At 32.5% G+C, this 21898-nt stretch overlaps 4 protein-coding genes across 6 annotated transcripts; 1 reads left to right on the top strand and 3 right to left on the bottom strand.

The window, feature by feature from the left end:
- Positions 1-9: 9 nt before the first annotated feature.
- Positions 10-2824, bottom strand: LOC142538491 (uncharacterized). The gene is made up of 5 exons (XM_075643807.1): positions 2547-2824; positions 1540-1618; positions 686-799; positions 476-577; positions 10-378 (listed from the first exon to the last, which is right to left on the bottom strand). Exons 1-5 carry the CDS (start codon positions 2822-2824, stop codon positions 334-336), a joined length of 618 nt encoding a protein of 205 aa, XP_075499922.1. The 3' UTR covers positions 10-333.
- Positions 2825-6699: 3875 nt separating this feature from the next.
- Positions 6700-8535, bottom strand: LOC142540777 (RING-H2 finger protein ATL13-like). The gene has a single exon (XM_075647156.1). It carries the CDS (start codon positions 8175-8177, stop codon positions 6711-6713), a length of 1467 nt encoding a protein of 488 aa, XP_075503271.1. The 5' UTR covers positions 8178-8535; the 3' UTR covers positions 6700-6710.
- A 1697-nt stretch (positions 8536-10232) lies between these two features.
- On the bottom strand, positions 10233-13694 carry LOC142540776 (mannosyltransferase APTG1-like). 3 transcript variants are annotated; one of them, XM_075647154.1, is made up of 10 exons: positions 13366-13694; positions 13172-13289; positions 12898-13002; positions 12431-12717; positions 11588-11869; positions 11162-11363; positions 10849-11000; positions 10592-10754; positions 10383-10491; positions 10233-10278 (listed from the first exon to the last, which is right to left on the bottom strand). In XM_075647154.1, exons 1-9 carry the CDS (start codon positions 13572-13574, stop codon positions 10408-10410), a joined length of 1602 nt encoding a protein of 533 aa, XP_075503269.1. In that variant the 5' UTR covers positions 13575-13694; the 3' UTR covers positions 10233-10278; positions 10383-10407. The 3 variants fall into 3 exon arrangements, with proteins under 3 accessions (XP_075503269.1, XP_075503270.1, XP_075503268.1); XM_075647155.1 differs by having other exon boundaries at positions 10233-10491; positions 13366-13427; positions 13505-13686; XM_075647153.1 differs by having other exon boundaries at positions 10233-10491.
- Positions 13695-20777: 7083 nt separating this feature from the next.
- On the top strand, positions 20778-21692 carry LOC142538490 (uncharacterized). The gene has a single exon (XM_075643806.1). It carries the CDS (start codon positions 20778-20780, stop codon positions 21690-21692), a length of 915 nt encoding a protein of 304 aa, XP_075499921.1.
- The last annotated feature ends 206 nt before the right edge of the window (positions 21693-21898 follow it).

Genomic DNA, 21898 nt, shown 5'->3' with positions numbered 1-21898 from the left:
AGATTGAACTTAATCGGAATAATATAATATAATTATGACGTTAATATCTTGCTGGTTTAATCAGTTCATTTTACTGATGTGCAGCAATACCTAAGGGGAACTTTTACAAGTCTTAGCCCATGATTACCGGAAATTATGCAAATATCTTGCCAGTGTAACAGCAAAAAATATAACAATATTTACTCCGCTAAACAACAAGATATCCTCGAATTACATGTATAACACTGAAAAACAACAAAGATATTCACCCAGCCATTTTCAAGGAATAAATTCGGAGCAGAACCGATGAATGATCAGGTTAAAATCAGCCATATATTGATTCCGAACCCAAACTTATCTCACAAAAAGCCCGATAAAAGCCGCCCAGTATCCAGCAAACTGTGATAAGAACAAATCGAAGAAGCAAAACAACTCGAACTTTGTTAAATTTACCAAGAAACATCCACTTCGTGAACGAGTAAAGATATGATCTTACCTGAGCCATGATGCTTTTACCGGTTCCACCTTCAATGACCAATCCTGCTGTAAGACCAATCATGGCCCAAGCACCATTGATTGCTTCAATTTTGTGTTGTTTCTGCAGTTACTCGGGCAAGTTATTGTTAGGAACCATAAATATGAAACATCTCAAATATGTAATAAATAATGAAGAAGAAAACGTTCAATCACAATATTATCAACTCACTCTGAGTCTCTCTTTTGCTTTGATTTGAGCCATTTGTTTCGATGCCAATCGCTTGGCTTCCAAAGGATCGACCATGATCACTTCTTTGTTTGAATTTCCTTTGCCTGGAGATACCTAAATTAGGGCCAAAAAGATGAACCTTTGTTACAGATTAGCAAAGATTATAGATACTATTGTTGCATTTGACAGATATCCACCATAAATTTTGCATTCGAAAGTTACACCCCTTCCATTAGAAATTTATCTGATTTTTCATCTATTTCGAAGAGTAAAAATATCTTTTATCATATAAAAGAAAAAAAACAAAAACATAAAAATGGAAATTCTTTCCATTAATACAATATGTACACGAGCTTATGCCAGCAAGCTCACATGTGTTCATACAAATTAAAAAAATTGACTCGTAGTTCCACAAGTTTCCCTAGTTTAACTAGCTCAAAGAACACAAAAAACAGGTCTCTTCAAAACCCTTCTTCGAAAAGAGAGGGTCCAATGATGGATATCAATGGTTAAATAGGCAGAAAATGCTTAGTTTCTTAACAGACTGTGCCCTGATAAAGGACACATCATGCCTCTCGCTAAGGAGAACTTAAGAACAAACTATATAGCACGAAAGACCACCTCAAAACTCAAGTGCATCTTATTTAGTATCAAAGCAACAAATCAAGGGCTAGTTAGTTTTGACAACCTATTGACTCGGCGAATGATAAAACAATCACGTTCAAGCAATTTCCTCTAAGTCGTACACCAACATGATGGTTGAAAACCACCAATCACATACCTAAAAACAGCTTTCAGCATATTCAAACCATTAAATTGGCATTATACATGCAGAAGCCTTGGTTGGTGCATACATTTGGATTCGCCAATACAAGGATTGCTCGACTGCTTCGAGGATGCAGTCTCATGTCTTGTTCTCTTTTGAATCCCCACCTGCAAAAGGAACGGAAGTTAGAAGGATTGAAACTGCCAACTGAAAAAAATGCTTTATTAAAGTCGTTGCAGATTTCGATAATGGTCTCACAAGATCAGGCAAAAGAAATATTGACAAGCATATTCTCTGTTGGAGGGAGCACTGGCTACTGTTGAGTGTTCCTAAAGATAACCTGATTCACTAATTAACTTATGAACAGTGGCTACTGGCGAGTGTTCGAAAAGATAACCTGATTCACTAATTAACTTACGAACAGTGGCTACTGGCGAGTGTTCCAAAGATAACCTGATTCGTTAACTAAATTACTTGGATACTCACAAAACTTATTATAGATTAGCATAAAGATAACTAAATGATTAGGCGAAAAACATTGGGTTAAGGAACAAAACATTAACCAACAAAACGGACATAGGCAAGCGCTAAGAGGGGTCAAACTTCACTTGCATTTCTTTCAACTTTATATGTTTCGTGGCCCAAGAATCCCGGTCCACCCCTTTACATATTCCACTATATCGCACTAAACATAAAATGCGGCATGCTAGCACAAATTCAAATTAAGGAATCTCAAAATAACAATCTTTGACAGTCCGGTCCTTTCCAGAAAGGGGAATGGAACAAGAACAACTCAGAATTACAGATGACAATCAATAATCAAAGACAAATATTCAGATAACATTTCCGCAATCGTATAAAGAGATTACAAATTGGGGCCTGGGGGTCGGGGGACAGATGCCAAGCTTTTAAATTAACTCCAAGAACCACACAATCTGCCGAAATTTATGAACCTAAAATGGTTTATCCAGTGCTCCGTGAAGATTGCACTGTAAAGATTACAACTTGGCTACACCCACATGCTCATAGGATCAACGATTGGAAAATTTGATGTCTCATTAAAAATGGGTAACAGAATATTTGCGAAAGACTCACCTAACCATCGGTGGATGCAAAGATTTAGATGAAGATAAGTGGCGTGCGGAGAACACCACGACGCCATCAAAAATGGGCAGCGTCATTGCAGGCATCATATTTCCTATTATCCTATCTTTTCCAGGATTGGGATTGTCGGAAATAGGAATCTCTGTCCGTATAGAAATCAGAAGGTAAAAAAAATAGACATGGGACGATTCCACAACGCCAGTCGATCGTGGCCGTTGATATATAACTTGTGGGCCCATATCCAAAATCTTGCTTTCTGCATGGCCCATTTGAATCCACATAATAAAATAAGTATTTTATCATCTCTTGTCTTGGTGGTACGTGTGAGGCCCTCAGATTTAGATATTGTTTTCATTTACGTCATCTCCCGTTGCAAATTCTATTTTGATATAAATTTTGCAATAAAATAGTGCGATTTTTGCACCAAATACAATATTCATCTCCAATTCATTTACTTCAAATTTACACCAAAAAGAATATTCTCAAAATATTTATTTTATTTTACATATTTTATTTATTATATTTAAATTTTGACTAATGATTGATTATTAATAAATTTAAATAATAATATTTAAGTTTATAATTTAATTATATAACATAAATTAATTTATATATAATACGATTAAATCAACAATTATTTTTTTAAAATTTTTATGATTAAATATCTATTTATTTAAAAAAATAAAATAAATATTATATTATTATTTAAATAATAATTATAATTTTTAATACAAATTTTTATAATAAATACAAATAAAAAAATTTAAAAAAATGCGCCAAATTTGGCGCGAGGAGAGCAGCCCCTATTAGAGATAATAAATCTGCACCATATTAGACACGCTCCAGTGTCCAATTCTATTTCTCTAACCCTTTTTTCATATGATTCTATTCTATTTTGTTTTATTTGTAAAAATGTAACATTATTTTACATAACAATCCTTAATAGTTTTAAGGGGAGTTCCTCTTATACATATCTATCCTATTTATATATAAAATAAAAAATAGTATTTTCGACAATATTTTCTTATTTGTTGTTTCGAGTAAGATATCTATCACATAAAATCAACTCTCGAAATGATAGAACAAAAGTTGTTGTGATTATAAAATTAGGTTCAAATTCGAAAATATATGTAATCACTTAAAAAATTGTTCTTTGACTTTTCGCTTAAGAAATGTGGCGCCCCAAACCTCGTCACGTAGTCATACAACATGTGATGTCATATGCATAAAAATTTTCTTTTCAACGACGTAATAATATAATGCATATACGACAAAATAGTGCAATCATCACACTAACTACATCAGTGTAGTAGAAACAATATAATAAATACACACATATAACTCAAATAAGACAATAAGCTATACTGTCTCTATCTCTTATCAACTACATGACTGTCTGACTAGACACATCTAGTCCTTCACCACTATCCTGTCTCACAGCATAATCATATAACATGTCCAATAGAAACAACATTTTTAAAGGGTGAGCATACACAACAATCATCATCGCAATACATAACAGTTATATTAACAACAACATAAGATATAACTGAAATGATAACAGAAATACCCCATTTGTCATTTCTGGACAATCAGCCATCAACAACCTCAACAACATCACATTGCAACAATAACATCGACGATACGTCGCACTCCAACTCCGGCGACAGCAATATCGTCGAACGAACAACAACATCGATGATACGTCGCACCCCAACACCGGCGACAGCAATATCTTCTAACGAATAACATCAATGATACGTCGCACCCCAACTCCGGCGACATCAATATCGTTGAACGAACAACATCAACGTGACATCTCCCAACAACGACAGCCAAAAACATCAACAATAATAATACAATAACAAATATAATATCAAATCACCCATATCCAGTAATTTACCATCGTTCAACACAATAGTATTTATCAATACTAACAATAACAACATATGCTCGTACGTCAACACGTACCTGATAATCGAGTATATATATCAAATCTGGCTACTTCTTTGATCATGAGGCTTGTGATGTATTTAAATAATTCAACAATAATTATCAGATCATTGTCACCGTATCAACACAGTTATAACAGCCTCAATATATAACATCAAATAGCCCAACAACAATTAATTTAACAAAATATAAAACTCGATTATAAATTCTTATTGTTCAACAATTTAATATTCTGGTGTATTTAATTCACAATACTACCATCAAATACACCCTAATTAATTAACTTAAAAATAGTAGGTTATTTTACAACATCCGTCAAATTACGAAAACTTTATATCAACGTGTAGCATATACTTCGTAGACTCCGAATATATAATCAGAATTAATAACAACTGATAAACAACTCTCCAATCTCGATCCAACGATTAAAAATCCCTAATTATAACAAATTAGGAATAATTCAAAATAACACCACGATAATCTTCTCTACTTCGTTAAAATCATATACTATTCAATAATCTTCAATTTCAGTATGATTTATCGATTTATCAGATTTATTCCAGAAATCGACGAATTTCAAACATCACCAAAACTATAAAATTTATACCTCAAATCGAAGACCTCGTGTCAACGATTCCAAAACTGAAGTCGATTCGTCGATTGGATAAACCGATAAGTCGCAAGATCGAAAAGAAAATTAAAATAATATATCCTCTTCACTACGTCACCTTTCTGTCGATATTCTTTGTTGAATGAATTCTAGCCGACTCAATGCAATTTTTTTAATATTATATTAATAATATAATATAATATAATATTTAACATTTTAACATCGATATGTCTGTTTGAACCAGTCAAACGACCAAATTTTTCAAAACTCAAAACATGAAACTTATATATCTTTGAGTTTTCTACGTTATATCCAAATTTCAAAATATTTGGACTTCATATGACAAAATTATGTTATATTTTACTCTTGAAAGATCATTAATTATTCAGTAATATCACATTATTAAATCAACAACATTGTGAAATTTACTTTAGGACATCGCAAGAAATTTAGTATTACGTGTTTCGTACTCATATTATTCAGCTTCTTCCACTTAATTTAATTGAAATTCAAAATGCTAATTCTGAATATATAAAAAGAATTAGTATTATGACAAGTTATTAATCAACGTATTATATTCACTTCTGATTTTTTGTTTTTCATTTATGTATTCAAACATTATTCATTTTTTATTTTTAAAAAAGAGTATCTCTATTATATAGTTTAACATCAGTCATGACTTGATTTCAAAATCAAAATGACCTGAATAGAAAGTAATTGTGTAGAAAAGTAGATGAGGGCGGCGTTAGGTCATACACGTATAACAACAGACAGTGTGTGTCGCCCTCCCTATACCATACGCCTTTCATTAAATGCTACAGACTACTGTGACCACCATTCCCCCTTTTTATATTATTTTTATGCATAAGTCATCATTCTGGACTTATTTTACGTTTAATCTCTCATTACAATTTTTATTGTACAATGGAAATTTTGCCACAATCAATTCAACATCTTCAAACTAGTATCAATAAGCTTCAAATTCACAGTTCAGTCGATCTGAATTTGAATATTGAATTAAAACAATCTGAACAAATATAAACGTATGGGGAAAAATGGGTCCAAATAAATGCTCAAAACTAACTAGGACAAGTGCAGCTCACAACTTTAAATGTTCACATGCATCAAAACATGGCAAGATATTAGATTTCTACAAATAAACACCACCTCGTACAGTCTCTTTAATACTCGATTAAATTAGATGAAAGAATTGCGATTTTTAATTTAATAAGGTGATAGTATGAATTTTATTTTAAAAAACAAAATAAGAAGATAAACTTTATATTTTACAGGAATATTGACAATACGAACACATGCATTCACATTTCGAATAGTAGTAGTAGTAGTAGTAGTACGTGGACTAAAGATGGGGAATCTTTCGATAGATACTTGTGTCATGCAAGAAATGGTAAAAATCAAATCTTGCATAAACCCATAGAAAATATAATATAACAAAATTAAAATTATGTATACACGATAGCTCCAAACATTTTATGCAAAGAATAATAACCAAGAAAACAACCAATTTTTCTCTGCCAAAAGAAACAAACAACCAAAATGCCCAAAAAAACAAATTTAAATAAAAAAGCCCTCTAAACATTAGCAGAAAAAGAAGAGTGAACCACTTTATTTTGCCGTCCCATAAGCCAAAGCAGAGTCCGCCGAGCAAAAGATGGTGCACTTGTTTCTGAATCCAAACTGTCACAACTTTGTATTTCATCTTCACTTCCATTTGCCCACCTACTTATACCAATTTCCGAAATAGTCCTCTCACATCCACCACCATTCTTGGCCTTAAATTCATTGGCACCCACTGGATTCCGATGCAATGGGAACCGGAACGAGACTGCGCGTCTTGACGACTCCGTAGCAACTCCGTTGGGCCTATCTATCCTATCCCGCAGCCAAATTTTCGAGACCGAAAAACTTTCCCTCTTGCTTCTACCAATGGACTTGTTACCATTGCGATGACTATTACCACTGGCACCCTTCTCACCATCTTGGATTTCAAGAATCCGAAATGCCTCGAATCCATCAAATTCGACCCTGGAATCGAATCCACATTCGGACATAGCTTGCCTATGCCCCGGTGTCAAAGGGATACTAGGTTTCTTGCTACAGTACTGTTTCTTCACGGGAGTGTTTCTTATAGGAACCTGCAAAGACAAATTCTCGTCCATTACATAAGCAAATGATCCCATGGAAAAGCACCGTCTTGCATCAGCATTAGTTTCACCACCACTACTACAACCACCTTCATGACTGATTCCATTATCAACATTCTTAAACTTTCCAAGCTTAACTGAAACAACTTTTTCCCCACCACCCAAAATTACTTTCTTGCCCTCGTGAATCTCGCAAGAATCCTGCGTTAGATCTGCATGATGCAGCTTAAAATCACCCCCACCTTCGCCATCACGTGGAGGACTCAACTGGGAATTCACTCTTGTAACCTCTCTATCAGAAACAATCTCCCTCGAACTTTCACCGCCAGATTCAAGAACAAGAACTATAGGGGAACGGTTTGTGTTACCAGTGTTAAAATCAGGAAGCAAACTTGCTCTACAAAGGGGGCAAGTGGAGTGAGACAAAAGCCAAGTATCGATACAATCCATGTGAAAAGCATGGTTGCATTTAGGCAGTAGCCTGAGCTTATCTTCACCCTCAAATTCACACAAACACACCGCACAATCAAAGGGATCCTTCACTCCTATAATGGCTTTGTAGTTGAAAATGGGGAGGGTATCAATAAAAGACTGGTCAACACCAGAATCATGCAAATGAAAAAGCTGCTGCAACTGGCCCTGAAGGGCTGTCACATTTTCCATTTCATCAGGATCCCTGTTTGGAGGTCTTAATAGGAATCTAACAAGAAGGTGAAGTAGCCCCGATATGAAGAAAATAATGGCGATGATTATTATGATTAGAAGCACACTAGGGCTTACCTTATTATTCAGATTGAACCCAGAACCGGAATATTTTGAAGCGGCGATAGGGGGTGGGGGTGATTGGAAGAGAAAATATGGCTGTTGCTCTTTGATTTCAAGAACCCTATTCATATTTTTCTTGGAAAGTTTGAAACAAATACCAAGATTGGATCTTTATTCAAACATCATAAATGAGCAGACGTGGGAAAACATTGGCTAAATGGAGAAATAGTTTCTTCAAGTTTTGGAAAAGAATTTGTGGAGGGATGAATATAGAGTTTGTGATAAGGGCTAAAAGATTTATTTTCAGAATGAATTTTTAGCTCAAAGAAGAAACCTGCAAGGTCAAAATCACAGAGGACTAGAGAGCTGGCTGGAGGGGTAAGTAAATGTGATGCACAGATGGTGAGATTTGAATTTGCAGCAATAAATTCATCAGCACAGCCACAGCAGCATCATTAATGGATCCAAGTAAACTACCTCCAATAATTACAATTAAACTATATATATCTAATACATGCCTGTAAAATACTACCAGAAAAAAAAGTTTTCCCACTGTACATCTCATTAAATGCATGCCAAGATTGTATTTTTATGAATCTTCCCAATATTTTGAAAGTTTATACGCATGATATTTAAAATCCTAGCATAATATATTACATTATTTAATGTAATAACATGAATTATACTGCGTAAAACTCGGTTAATATGGAATTATTTTGCGAGACATTTAAAAATCAGTTGACTTGGAAGAACCCCATTTCATTTTCATCAACCCCAATGAACATTAAAGTCTCGGTTATCTTTTTTATAATATTATTCGAAGAAAAAGGTAAATCGTGAGCAGTTAATAATTGAATTTTCCTCGTGAATCCAAACGGCCTACTTTCGACTGTAAATTAATAATAATGTACATGGGGTTTGTGAATTAATAATATGTTTTTGCATCTGATCTCATTCTTATTTCAGTGCTTCTATTCTATTCCCTTTTTTCCTTTAAAATTTTAAAATATTTAATTCTCGTGCAATTCTTTTTGTGGGAAAAGACAACAAATCATATAAACTGGAAGTCAAAGGTATAGGTAAGGGTGAAGTTTTTGGAGATGCAAAATGCATTACTTCAGTAGACCCCTTTTTCCTTATCAGTCACGGCCTTTCTACTTCAGTTTTTGGACCGTTCGAAGCATTTCTTCAATTATTTTATGATTTTTATTCAATCTTATTATATATATATATATATATATATATATTTGCACACGCTTGGATTAAATCCAAGAAATGAAAGGAGAAAATAGAATGATGGATCTAAAATTTGATAATGAAGCATTTGGAAGGGTAGCTGAGGTGTAGCTTTTTGTCCCTACTCTAGTAAGCCCCCAATTCATGTGAAAAATGGAGACCCAAAGAAAACATCACATTTTGTTTGTCAAAACTAAAATACAAAACGAGACATATACAACAAAAGCACACTGCTCAAGTGACTCCCATGCAAATTAACCCACTTTTCTTTGTAAAATAATACTTGATCGGCTAACATACACAATATTATGGATATAATAGTTTATATATTTCTTACTGCGATCAAGATCTGATATTCCGCTACATTTACGAGCATGGACGGTCTTTTTCCATTTTTCTTGGATATATATATATATATATATCTATATGAACAAAGCTATTTTTTTTTATAAAAAATTAAATTTATCCCTCTACAGTTTTGTTTTTCCAATTTTCTTCAAGATACAATGTATAATATGATTTGAATTTAAAGTCTAAAATCTGCTTCACCGTGATGGATTATATCCATCCATCCATCAATCAAGAAATAATTGTAAAACTTAATTAATAAATCCCCCCAAGCCTCTTATTATATAATATTTAATTATAGGAGCGAATAGCGATTAAGAAGGTGACCTCTTCCATGTGCATGCGTTTAATTTTGGAGCCCCTCCATGTAACGACAAGTCCACATTTTTTCGAACCAACTCTTGAAATCTTGATAACTCCGTCAACAACTATTTAAATAATTATAACATGCATCATATATATACATAATCCACACATTATAAATTTATTCGAGCCTCATAAATATATGATTTAATATATATGACTTGTATCCAATTCGAAGAATCCATGCTGATACCGCGTTTCCAGAAAATCAAATAAATCTATCCACCAAAGATCACGACGAATTAATTAATTAGTATCTCACGAGAAGGGTTCCCAAGAAGTCCTAGAATAGAAGCGAATGAAAAAAGAATAAGAGTGTAATGCATAATTTAAGGAACAAGTGTTTCGTAAAAAAATGGTTAAATATTGGAAATCAGATCAGATGACCTGTTCATTTATATCAGATGCGAAGTTAGTAGCCTTGGAGCGCATAAACAACAACCGATGACTGTAATTCTCGATCCACCTTGAAGTGAGCATGAAAGAATCGCCTTACCTGTCCGTCGAAAAACAATTCCGAATGAGTTGCCATCTACCACAGGTCCACAATATATACACGTCATAGCGTGGTTATAAAACTAATCAAATATATATACCTCGCGGAAACCACGTGACAAAAAGAACTCCTTTAGTAGCTTTTCTTGTGCATCAAACAGTACAATGTGGCTAGGTAAAGACCAGTTTCTGACCAACTCGGTTGCAAAACCAAGTGGATGCAGTAAAAATTGATCAGACTCATCCAACATTCCTTTGACTTCGCTGATTGAACGACCAGTTGAAACAAAAACGAAGTCATATCCCCGAAAGATCTGAAATCTTCAAAAAACTGTATCCGGAAATTTGTTATTTTCACCTTGGTGTGCAATCCAAGAAACGCATAGGATGATCATGATGCAATGTTGAGTAGTATGGTGTGGCGTGGCATGGTGTCAAGAAGAGTATATTTTTCACTTTGTTCTCGCTAGCCTCCTTCGAGAGATAGTTCATTACATCCTCACTTCCTCTCTGTAAAGTAGCAGTCCAGTCAAATCAGATGGGTGAATTTGTAAAAAAGAACGAAACAGACACATAGTAACCACGTGTATCAGAAAACTCTTGGTCTTCTAATAAAAATAGAACATACTTCGATTGACATATTGATTAATTGAAGAATTGAAATCATGTACCTGGTGAACCATACTCATATATAATGCCATTGGGATATTGGTAAGGAGCAAGAAGAAGACCACCATTCGCAGCTTGAAAAGGCGCTTAACATACGAGCTTGAACTCTCTTTCAGTTTCGTCTTTGACAGTTCATATAAGCCTAACTTCGCTAAGGAGTACCCAGAGAACATCAGTGCTAAAGGAAGTACAGGAAGAACAAACCTGATATTTGGATTCCGACAATAATGAGAAGCAATAATGTTTGAAAAATGAATTTAGTGCGCTAAGTAAAAGTATTGGGGAACAACAATTTCTTCGACTGTCTAAAGCACCTGTGGTACTTGAACTATTTGTACAGGTCTAAAAAGATCTAAACTGCACCGTTAGCAGCCAAGTATGGCTGTCGGCACTCAATCTTACAAATAGAACTGCAAATTACACAGTACCTGAATTCTTTGTGACCAAGGAGACTATATGTTCCTAAAACCCATGCAACCAGTCCACAAAGCTTCCACTGTTTAGACATGATAAAACCAGCGAAGGAAAATGGTAGATATGTAAATACCATGACATTAAATCCTTGAGAAAAGTACCAGTGCCATGGATGAGTTCCATAATAGTCTCCACCAGAAGAAAACAAATTGAATTTTACAAAGGTCAGAGGTACGATCACCCATGAACCATACATTAAACGATCCAATAATGTAGTGAGACCGAGAACCAGTCCCCTGGGAAAATTTGGAACACAAAGCAAGCATCTTTGTTAGTTAGTTCATACATAAAATATGAAGTAGAACATAAGCAGGTATTTTGCACTGTAAATGTTATGAATCCAAAATATATTATTAGTTAGTTCATATCAGAGTAAGGCAAGTGACAGGTGCTATACAATAGAGCTAACACAAAATATCCATCATGACTAAGATAAGAAAAATAAACATTGAAACAAATGGAAGCATAAACAGGTTTGCATGGTCAGGGACCGGGATAAAAAGTTAAAATATAGGGGCATGTTAGCGGTGCCATGGGCAGAACAAACTTTATTGAACCGGAGGTAACTGGAATTGGAGATGCTCTAATACGAGGCCAGTATCACAAATTTACAAGCGTGAGAACCAACTCTAAACGTTTAGACAAAAGTACAAGTTAGTGAGCTCATATTGGAATATGGACAAGGAGAGTTATTCTTCAATAGAGTTCACCCAACAAATGTCCACCGTGACTAAGGTAAGAAAAATAAAATAGAGACAGATGGAAGTAAACCAAAACTAAGAACTTGAACTACTCACCCAATTGGAACGACATCGAGAAGGACAAACTTTAGCTTATCATGAGTCAACAACAACTCCAAAGTACCAACATAAATCCATATGACAGCACTTGTCGGCCGAATAGCACATGCTAGTGCTGCCATGGCCAACGCAAACTTTCTTGAACTAGAGGAAACTGCATTGGGAGATACTCTAATGCAAGGCCAGTAGTACAAACTCACAAGTGTGAGAACCGACTCTAAACAATTAGATAATGTACGAGTGATACAGAAAAACATGAACCAGTTGGTCAGTTGTGCGAAGAGCTGTGGCATATGTTAAGTACTTCATCACAATCATTTAAGCAACATGTATTGTCACCAAACCAAGGGAAGCAACATGAAAGAGTTTGAAAGCCATCAGTATGTAAATCACAGGAGTTGCTATAAAGTAGGAAAACAAAAAACAAGAGGAAAAAGGAAAGCATTCATCCCACGTGAGGATACTGCCCAATTTGCAGCACGGTCCCCGAACAAGATCTTGGATAATTTGTACAAGTATAGATCACCCAAAGCTGCGAATACAGACTGCAGCAATCGAGGGGTCCTTGTCTGCAAAAGGTTTCCAAACTTCGACTTTGAGAGCTTTCAATGATAACCTTTGCAACGTGATATGTCTTGTCGATTAAAATACGACGACAATACAACAAGATCAAATATAAAAATAAAGACAAGAAACCGACTCTATGAGCAATAACAAGAAAAATTAAGCAGAAGTTACCATGAACCAAGGTGAATCAAGCCGGAGAAAGGCAAGGATTTTATAAAGAGCAGCAAAAAGAAGCGGATGCAAGTAACTCCTTAAACCTTTTCTCCATTCCCACGTCAAATGTCCATACCTGAATAGAAATTCGAAAACACATTACACGATAAAAATGGGGGTTCATCAATCAACAACGTAGAAATTTGGCAGACCCAAAAGCGATTCTATGAGCAACTTCAAGAGATTGCCAGTGTTCATCTGGATTGAAATATGTCTGCACAAGCAATGAGTTAATTATTCGCAGAACCAAACAAAGAGTAAATATCTTGTGCACTGGCGAACAATATCTACTGAGCGTGGGTTTCTTGTTGATATCTTCATCCCCGGCTGCTTGAATTGCTCGATCTTTTCTTCTCCTCATATTTTTTCTCTCGCACTATCGGAGCCGCCGTAAGTTGCCGGAGATTGGGGCTGCTGGTGGAGTGACAAATTTCCAGTTCCAAGTTGGAGTGGTTTTTTTCATTAAATACAAAAAATCAACTAAATTTTTATTAGGAGCCGAGATGTAATGACGTGTATATATAAAGAATAGTATTAAATCAAATTTATAATTAACAATTTAAGTGAAAAATAAAAATAAAAAGTCAAAACGAATTTAAAATCGACAACTTAATATTTTTAATATAAAGAGTAATAATTTAAATTGAATAAGACATCCATCTCAATTTTTTTTTTAATAATTTATTTAATGGTGTATAACTTAGATGATTGACAACTAGTTGATAATAATTTCAAGTGCCAAATCAAATTCAGTTTTTAATAATATTTAAATCACTGTAATAACAAAAACTTAGATTCTTATCTCAAATGAAGGCAGAGATAGATTTGAATATTCGTTCTGATTAAATAACATTCACAGATGCATACAAGATTTGATTCAAGTTGAAAAATCAAAAAAAGATACGGTAGCATTACTTACAATGGGAAGAGCGGTCCACAGAAGAAGCCTTCGAGGCCGGTCCAAAAACCCACCCGCCGGTTCATCGTTCTAAACCACTTTTCATGTAAAGAAATATATTTTGCTGCCTCATTATCCACAGCCACATGTGTATTATTCCTGATCAAAAACCAAACTTAAGCTAAGTTGATCTAAGACAAATAAAATTTAAGAGATGAGTTGGGAGTATACGTGTGAGAAGGATATACTTACCACAGGCCTCAGCGACACTCTTACCCTTAGCCATGAGCTCATACCCGAAACTGTTTCTCTGAAATTCACCCTAGCAAAGTCAGCTCCAATCGTCTTTTGAATTCAAATCCAAATTGATGTCGTCATTAAATAGAAAAAAATATTCAGCTACTTATCAAAGCCTGAAAACATTGAATTACCCATTGAAAAACTCGAGGATTGACAAATTCATGAATAAGAAAAACGCTTTGAGCAATTCTTAACGCCTCCTCATAATAGTACTAGTAAAAAACAAACAAAATCTTCTATATACCTATAAAAGTGTGGATAGTAGAAAAGTTTTCTCATTGTGAACGGACATTATTACCCTTCACATGTTTACTTATTTTCATTATTAGGTAACATATGTGGTAATTTCATATTTAATCCATTAATTAATAATTAATACTAATTAACCATATTTTATGGTTATTATTTTGTGTTTTTGACTTTCTTCTCTATGTTTTTAAATGTTTGAGCTAATTTTAAATAAACATACTATTAAATTTACTCAATATTTATATCAATTATTTTTTTCATTTTAATAATTTTCGTTCTAAATTTAATATTGATAAATGAAAAACAAAAAAAATTAAAATAATCATTATTATTTTTAAACTAAATAAAACGAATTGAATTGAAAATAAAATTATATTTAATCAAAATTTTAAATTTATTTTGTCAAACTATTAATTTCTAAATGTATGAACAAATATAATATTTCATAAAACTAAATTTAATTGTGAATTTAAATAATATTAATCAAAAAAGTTAATAAATTTGAATCAGAAGTACATATAGAAGTGTGGACGAAGAATCGTTCATCCACATACATTGGATGATATGATACTAGAAAAATATGTTGTACAGTTGCTAAAATGAGAAAGAAATATGTAGAATATCAATCAATTCTTTCATTAGTTTTTTTTATTGTTTTTAATTAACAAAAAAAGGAAAAAATTTGAAAAAGTTAGGTACAATATAAATCTAATGTATTGATAACCTTTTAATAATAATCAATTGAATTGAAAAATATTATTATACTTTAGTAATTATATTTTATTCTAATTCAAATTTAGTAACTTTTTAATGTCCAATATATATAGAATTCATCAGTAATGTACATGATTTTATTTTTCAGACGATAATAAGAAAAAAAACATTAAAATATAAATATATAGTGAAAACGAATTCAAATTTTCTGTTAATAGCTTCTTTTCCAATTGTGAAAGGACATAATTATCATTTACATGCTTACTTATTTTCATTATTAAGTAAGATATGTGGTAGTTTCACATTTAGTCTATTAATTAATAATTAATACTAATTAATCACATTTTATGGTTATGATTTTGTGATTTTGACTTTCTTCCCTTATCTTTCTTTAATTCTAATAATATTTAATTAAGTCATATTTCATTTAAAAAATTTATTTCATTATATATATACATATAAATGTGTGGATGATAGAAATTTTTTCTAATTGTTGTAAATAAAGTTGAGTTATATTCATATTTTAATTTATATGTAGCAAATAAGTCATCTCCATGTTTTTAAATGTTTGAGCTATTTTTTTAAAAATCATACTATTAAATTTACTTAATATTAATATCAATTATTTTTTTCATTTTAATAAATTTCTTGGACTTTCATTTAAATTCTAAATTAAATTAATTATGTTATTTATTGTTCTATTTCACTATCATTTGAATTCATTCAATGAATTATTAAAAATAAATTTTAATATAATTAGATTTAAAAAAAACTTCAAAAAATTATATATATGAAGGACTCATGATAAAATTTTAAATTTATTTTGTCAAACTATTAATTTCTAAATGCATGAACAAATATAATATATTGTAAATCCAAATTTAATTGTGAATTTGAATAATATTAATAAAAAAATTAATAAATTTGAATAAGAAGTACCTATAAAAGTGTGAACAAATGAATCGTTCATCCACATACATGATACATCGGATGATATGATACTAGAAAAATATTGTTGTACAATTGCTAAAATGAGAAAGAAATATGTAGAAAATCAATCAATTTTTTCATTAGTTTTTTCCCACTAATTTTGATAATAAATAAAATTAATTGAATGATTAATTGTTTTAATTACTCTCATAGATTCTATTTTATTTAGGTCTCCTCATATTTATATATTATCAAATAGTATTCAATCATAACAATAATGCCATGACATTTTATTTGTATTTGTAGAGTTATTTACATACAAGTATATAATGACAATTATATTGACAAAAAGGTAAGCACACATTAAGTAAAAAAAAATCAATAAACACTTAATTTGAAAAAAAAAATAAAAATTGAGCTTATTCACAAATGTTATCATAATTGATACGTTTTCAGCTTAGTTTTCTAAAAAAAAAAAAAATCAATGACGGCATCTATTATATGTATAAAAAAAAGTAGAGTCAAATGGTACATAGATAAAATTATTATTAAATTGTTTTAAAAAATGACACAAATGAGTAAAAAAAGAGTAAGAGCAAGATATTCCTATAAATAATTATTAGTATAATGTTAACATAACTAAATTGGAAGTTATGTTGGTGTAGACTAAGTCTCTTGTGAGAAGGTCTCGCGAATTTTTATATGTGAGACCAGTCGACCTTACCGATATTCACAATAAAAAGTAATACTCTTGTAATAAAACTTAAAATGAAAAATTGTTGTCACATGTTCTTAATTATTCCAAATTATAAATAAGTATTATTTTAGATTTTCAAGATGTAATTTTTACATTTTAGGAACATATTTATCAATTAATTGATGTAATGAGTAGATAAATATCAACATCATATACTAAAATATTTTCTTCCACTCTTATATTGCTTAATTAATTAAAATATATTCATATAATTCTATTTACACTCTTATATTGCTTAATCAATTCAAATCATTTCACATCATTGTATTTGTATTGTTATTTTAGTTCAATTTAGTACTTAATCTGATAGATCATTATTCCAAATTCTTATAATTTGTTTTGATCTATCTTTTTCCGAACGAAATGTTGTTTGATTGATTTGATCACGTTATGCAAAGATTAAAAATATTTTTACTATTAATTTATTTTTTAGTTATTTAAAATATGGGTTCACGTGCGCTTTTTTGCTAGTGGTTTTAAAAGACACAAAAACAGTCAACACCTATAATTTACTCCTAATAACTACGTGTTTATTTACATAATTTGGTGACAGAATATACACCTTTGGCTTCATTCCAACTATTTCACGAGGCAGCCTGACGCATCAGATCTAGAGTTCCTACAACAACTTGATCTTCTTCGTTACGCGAAAACTGCAACGAATCGAGAGAACACGGTCTATGTCATGCCACTAGCAATCATGCATAACACATCATAATCTAGAAAATAAAATTTAACTTATTATTATGATCTCTTTTGCTGTTTACTTTCTGCATTTCTTCTTTCAGTTTCGGGTGGCCATGTACAGTACATGATTTAGATTTTCACGTTGGCTTCAAGATAGTATCAGTAGGCCACATTTCCACACAGGCCATGCGTAATTTCAGTTCCAAATTATGGATGAAACTAAATTGTTGGGTAACATGAGCTACAGCCTACAAATAGAAATGAAAAAAATAACATTTGAACGAATCCAATTTTAAATACCAAAATGAATTAATCTCCATTTCTATAATCAAACATATCAGCAATAAATCATGCTTAACAAGAATAATATCTCTGTGTATAAGAAGCAACAAACAGAAGAGCATATTGCCATGAACTTGACTTCGCTTGAACATAGAAAACAAATCTATAAATATCCAATGTAATTTTTGCTTCTTCTGGCCACATATGAGCCTTAAAACATATTGGTCATAATTCCCAACTGACATGAATTACATTATCTTAAAAACAATAACCATCCTGATTCCCCCAATCATATTAATCAGCATCATGCCCATAAAATGATGAAGAACATGCTAGCTGGGACTGCTTACTTTGCTAAAAGTGCACAAATGTACCAATTAACATCATGCACATAAAATGATGAGGATCATGGGCATGGCAGTGTGGAGAGCTTACTTTGCATAAAGTGCACAAATCATGGGAAATGCTAGAAACTAGAGATATCGGCAGTGTAGCATTGACACAAGAAACTTTTCTAAAGCCCGTCTTTTTTTCCTGCAACACGTTCTTTTAATGCTTCGAATTCAAGTTCAGCCATGTACTTTTATGATCCTAACAGAACTTGACAAGAAGAAAATAACATCAGAGTTAACAAATAAAATGAGAATGAATTGGGTCTCTTACATCTAGCCGCAGATGAATCCAGCCACCTCTTACGCTTTTATATACTCAAAATGACCACAGTGCAATATCTTGAAATCAAGTCTGAAATGGAACTTGAATTCGAAATTGGTTTCAAGTCCAACATAGCAGTTTTTCTTAATGACAGGAACATGAATTGCAACTACATGGCATAAATCACCATGGTGGGAAGTAGCTGGTAACAAATGAGAGACAAAGGATAAGGTTTCGAGACAGCACTCACTTCGATTCCGAAGGTCTGTTCATTGAATTCATAGAAAGTGCGTACGCACAGATTAGCGGCGGCCCAGAGTTCCGCCTCGGAGCAGCTTTCCGCCACATTCAAAAACGACTTGTCAGTTCTTGCAGTCCTCGACCCCGGCTGCAAAGGTGAGAGCGGTGGTGTTTGGTGGTCGGACAGTTGACAATAACGAAGACACGAGCGAGAGACATTGTGACGGTGACCGGAGGAGGGAAAGAAAACGGCGGCGGCGGCGGTTGGTGGGTAGGTGCAGGAGGTGTGCTGTAATGGTAATAGGATAGCCATATTCCTGTGTCCACTCGGTTGACCTCGGAACGATGGATTCAGTAGAAACAAAGAATCTTCTTACGTCGATTCTCTAATCTATCGACAAAGGCAATGGGCTAACGTGAGAGAGATCCAAGCGTTCAAACCAGAATCGATGGAGCTTGTGCAGGATTAAAAAAATGATCTTGAATAATGGTTTAATTAGGAATATTAAAGAAAAAATATTATAGATGATAATTTATATCGTTACCTATTCAAGTTCTGTAAATCTATTCTATAAATAGAGATCTCCAATGATGAATAAAGCACACACAAAAAATCATTCTCTATTCTCTATATTCTCTACTATTCACAACACGTTATCAGCACGAGTGCTCTTCAAGGTAAAATTTATAAATAATTTATTTTTATTCTTGTATGAATGCTCTTGAAGAAGCACGATATTTAGATTTAATATTGATGCTCCCGAAGCAGCACAAATTATAGATTTATATTGATGCTCCTGAAGAAGCACAACTTTTAATTTTATGTTGATGCTCCTGAAGTAGCATAACACAACTTTATGTTGAAGATATTGATAATCTATGAATAAAATATAGATGAATAAGATTTATCAATATTCCCGAAGAATCTTGATCTAAAATCATAAAGATCTATCAATATCTATGAATAATATTGATATAAAATATAATGTTATCATATTCCTGAAGAATTTAGATAACTATCATATGTTTCGACAATATTCTTGAAGAATATTGATTATAAATGTATTGTTGTATTGATTTAAGTTTTTTTCATATCTTGGATTGCTTATTTAAGATTTATATTATTTGGATTTTGATGATTTAAATAGTCGCTAAAATATTGTGTGAATACTAGTATTTACTAGTTTTATGATAATTTTTGAGTCAATCACAACACTATTTTTTATATCAATTGGACAAATAATAATAATAATAATAATAATTCTTCACAACCGCAGCAGTGGTGTGAGAAATTCTAGGTGTGGGAGTAATTTTTTTTAAGACATAAATTTTATTATAATTTCTTTAAGTCCAAAGTGTTGGATTTTTTCCTTTTCAAGAAATATATTGCTTGATTACGAAGTTGGGCATGATTCTGTGATATTTGTTTTACGTATTTAGAATAATTGTGCATAAAAGAGTTTTATTTTTTCTTTAGGTTATAATGCTACTAATTTGTAATTAGTGCAATTTGTAATAGATACATAAATTATTAATTGAGCACATCTCAATGTACACCTGCATCGATGTTAGTTTAACAAATAGAATAACAAAATTTCAAAATTACATAGTAAAAGTAGTAACATGCATAATTTGTTATAATATTTATTTTCAATAATAGTAATGCAATTTTACTCTATTTATGTCATGATTCTAATTATATAATTTTTTTTTAAGTTACAATGGCGAACATCACCAAACTTGAATTTGAAGCACTTGACTTGACTGGAAAAAATTATTTATCATGGATTTTGGATGCCGAAGTCCACCTTATCTCTATGAATTTAGGAGATACAATAAAAGAAGGAAATGAAATGTCCCAACAGGACCGTGCAAAGGCACTTATTTTTCTCCGTCGTCACCTCAGTGATGGGTTGAAAGTCGAATATCTCACTGTGAAAGAGCCACGAGAGCTTTGGAAAAATCTAAAAGAAAGATTTGACCATCAACGAACTGTAATTCTCCCAAGAGCCCGATATGAATGGATGCACCTACGGTTACAAGATTTTAAGTCCGTAAGTGACTATAACTCTGCATTATTCAAGACTAGTTCCACACTGATACTTTGTGGAGAGAAAGTCACTGATCAAGACATGTTAGAAAAAACATTCTCCACTTTTCATGCATCAAACGTGCTCCTGCAGCAGCAATATCGTGAACGTGGATTTCAAAGGTACTTTGAACTCATCTCATGCTTACTAGTTGCTGAACAAAACAATGAGCTGCTCATGAAAAATCACCAAATGCGCCCAACTGGATCCACACCATTTCCTGAAGCAAATGGAACTACATTTCCTGAAGAATATGAAATTGCATTTCCTGAAGCGAATGCTAATTCCACTCAAAATCATAACAATGGACGTGGGCGTGGGCGTGGGCGTGGCCAAAGAAGATACTATCAGCAAAAAAATGGAAAGAAACATAAAACAAGCCACCAGCAGTGGAATTCCAATAATGAAGAAGCAAAGGAGAAAAGTTCCAAAGTATATGAAGAAAAATGTTATAGATGTGGAATGGAAGGGCATTGGTCTCGTACCTGTCGTACGGCAAAACATCTTGTGGATCTATACCAAAAACCAATCAAGGAAAATGGAAAAATGGAGATAAATTTTGTGGACAATGATGATCCAATTGATATAACTCACCTGGACGTCTCTGATTTCTTTGCTAATCCAGATGGAAATATAGATAATTTGATTGGTGGTGGTGTGTTAGAAAATAATAAGTAATTACTTTCATTGATCTTGTTCCTACTTTGAATTTCTATTGTTTATTAGGTTATCGTGGTCTCGTTTTTATTTTGATGTTCAGTTCATGTTTAGGATTTGTCATGGAGGTTTATTTTGTTATTCAATAAATGTTTTCATTATTCAATAAAATATTTCCTTTGAAAGCTTTACACATTATTTATTGAATTTAGCTTATTGAATTATAT

Source organism: Primulina tabacum, chromosome 3 (assembly GCF_025594145.1).
Source record: "Primulina tabacum isolate GXHZ01 chromosome 3, ASM2559414v2, whole genome shotgun sequence".
Taxonomy (NCBI): domain Eukaryota; kingdom Viridiplantae; phylum Streptophyta; class Magnoliopsida; order Lamiales; family Gesneriaceae; genus Primulina; species Primulina tabacum.
The sequence above is the reverse complement of the archived record's forward strand: the minus strand, read 5'-3'. Positions and strand labels throughout refer to the sequence as shown.

What these genes read in the sequence shown, in the direction of transcription:
- LOC142540777 (XM_075647156.1), bottom strand. Translation starts at nt 8,177, where the DNA reads ATGAATAGGGTTCTTGAAATCAAAGAGCAACAGCCATATTTTCTCTTC.
- LOC142540776 (XM_075647153.1), bottom strand. Translation starts at nt 13,574, where the DNA reads ATGAGGAGAAGAAAAGATCGAGCAATTCAAGCAGCCGGGGATGAAGAT. An exon ending in TTGATTCACCTTGGTTCATG is followed by an intron (nt 13,003 to 13,171) that starts GTAACTTCTGCT and finishes AACCTTTTGCAG; the next exon opens with ACAAGGACCCCTCGATTGCT. An exon ending in ATATGAGTATGGTTCACCAG is followed by an intron (nt 11,001 to 11,161) that starts GTACATGATTTC and finishes GCTACTTTACAG; the next exon opens with AGAGGAAGTGAGGATGTAAT.
- LOC142538490 (XM_075643806.1), top strand. Translation starts at nt 20,778, where the DNA reads ATGTCCCAACAGGACCGTGCAAAGGCACTTATTTTTCTCCGTCGTCAC.
- LOC142538491 (XM_075643807.1), bottom strand. Translation starts at nt 2,824, where the DNA reads ATGGGCCATGCAGAAAGCAAGATTTTGGATATGGGCCCACAAGTTATA. An exon ending in TTGCATCCACCGATGGTTAG is followed by an intron (nt 1,619 to 2,546) that starts GTGAGTCTTTCG and finishes TTCCTTTTGCAG; the next exon opens with GTGGGGATTCAAAAGAGAAC. An exon ending in AAGCAAAAGAGAGACTCAGA is followed by an intron (nt 578 to 685) that starts GTGAGTTGATAA and finishes GAGTAACTGCAG; the next exon opens with AAACAACACAAAATTGAAGC.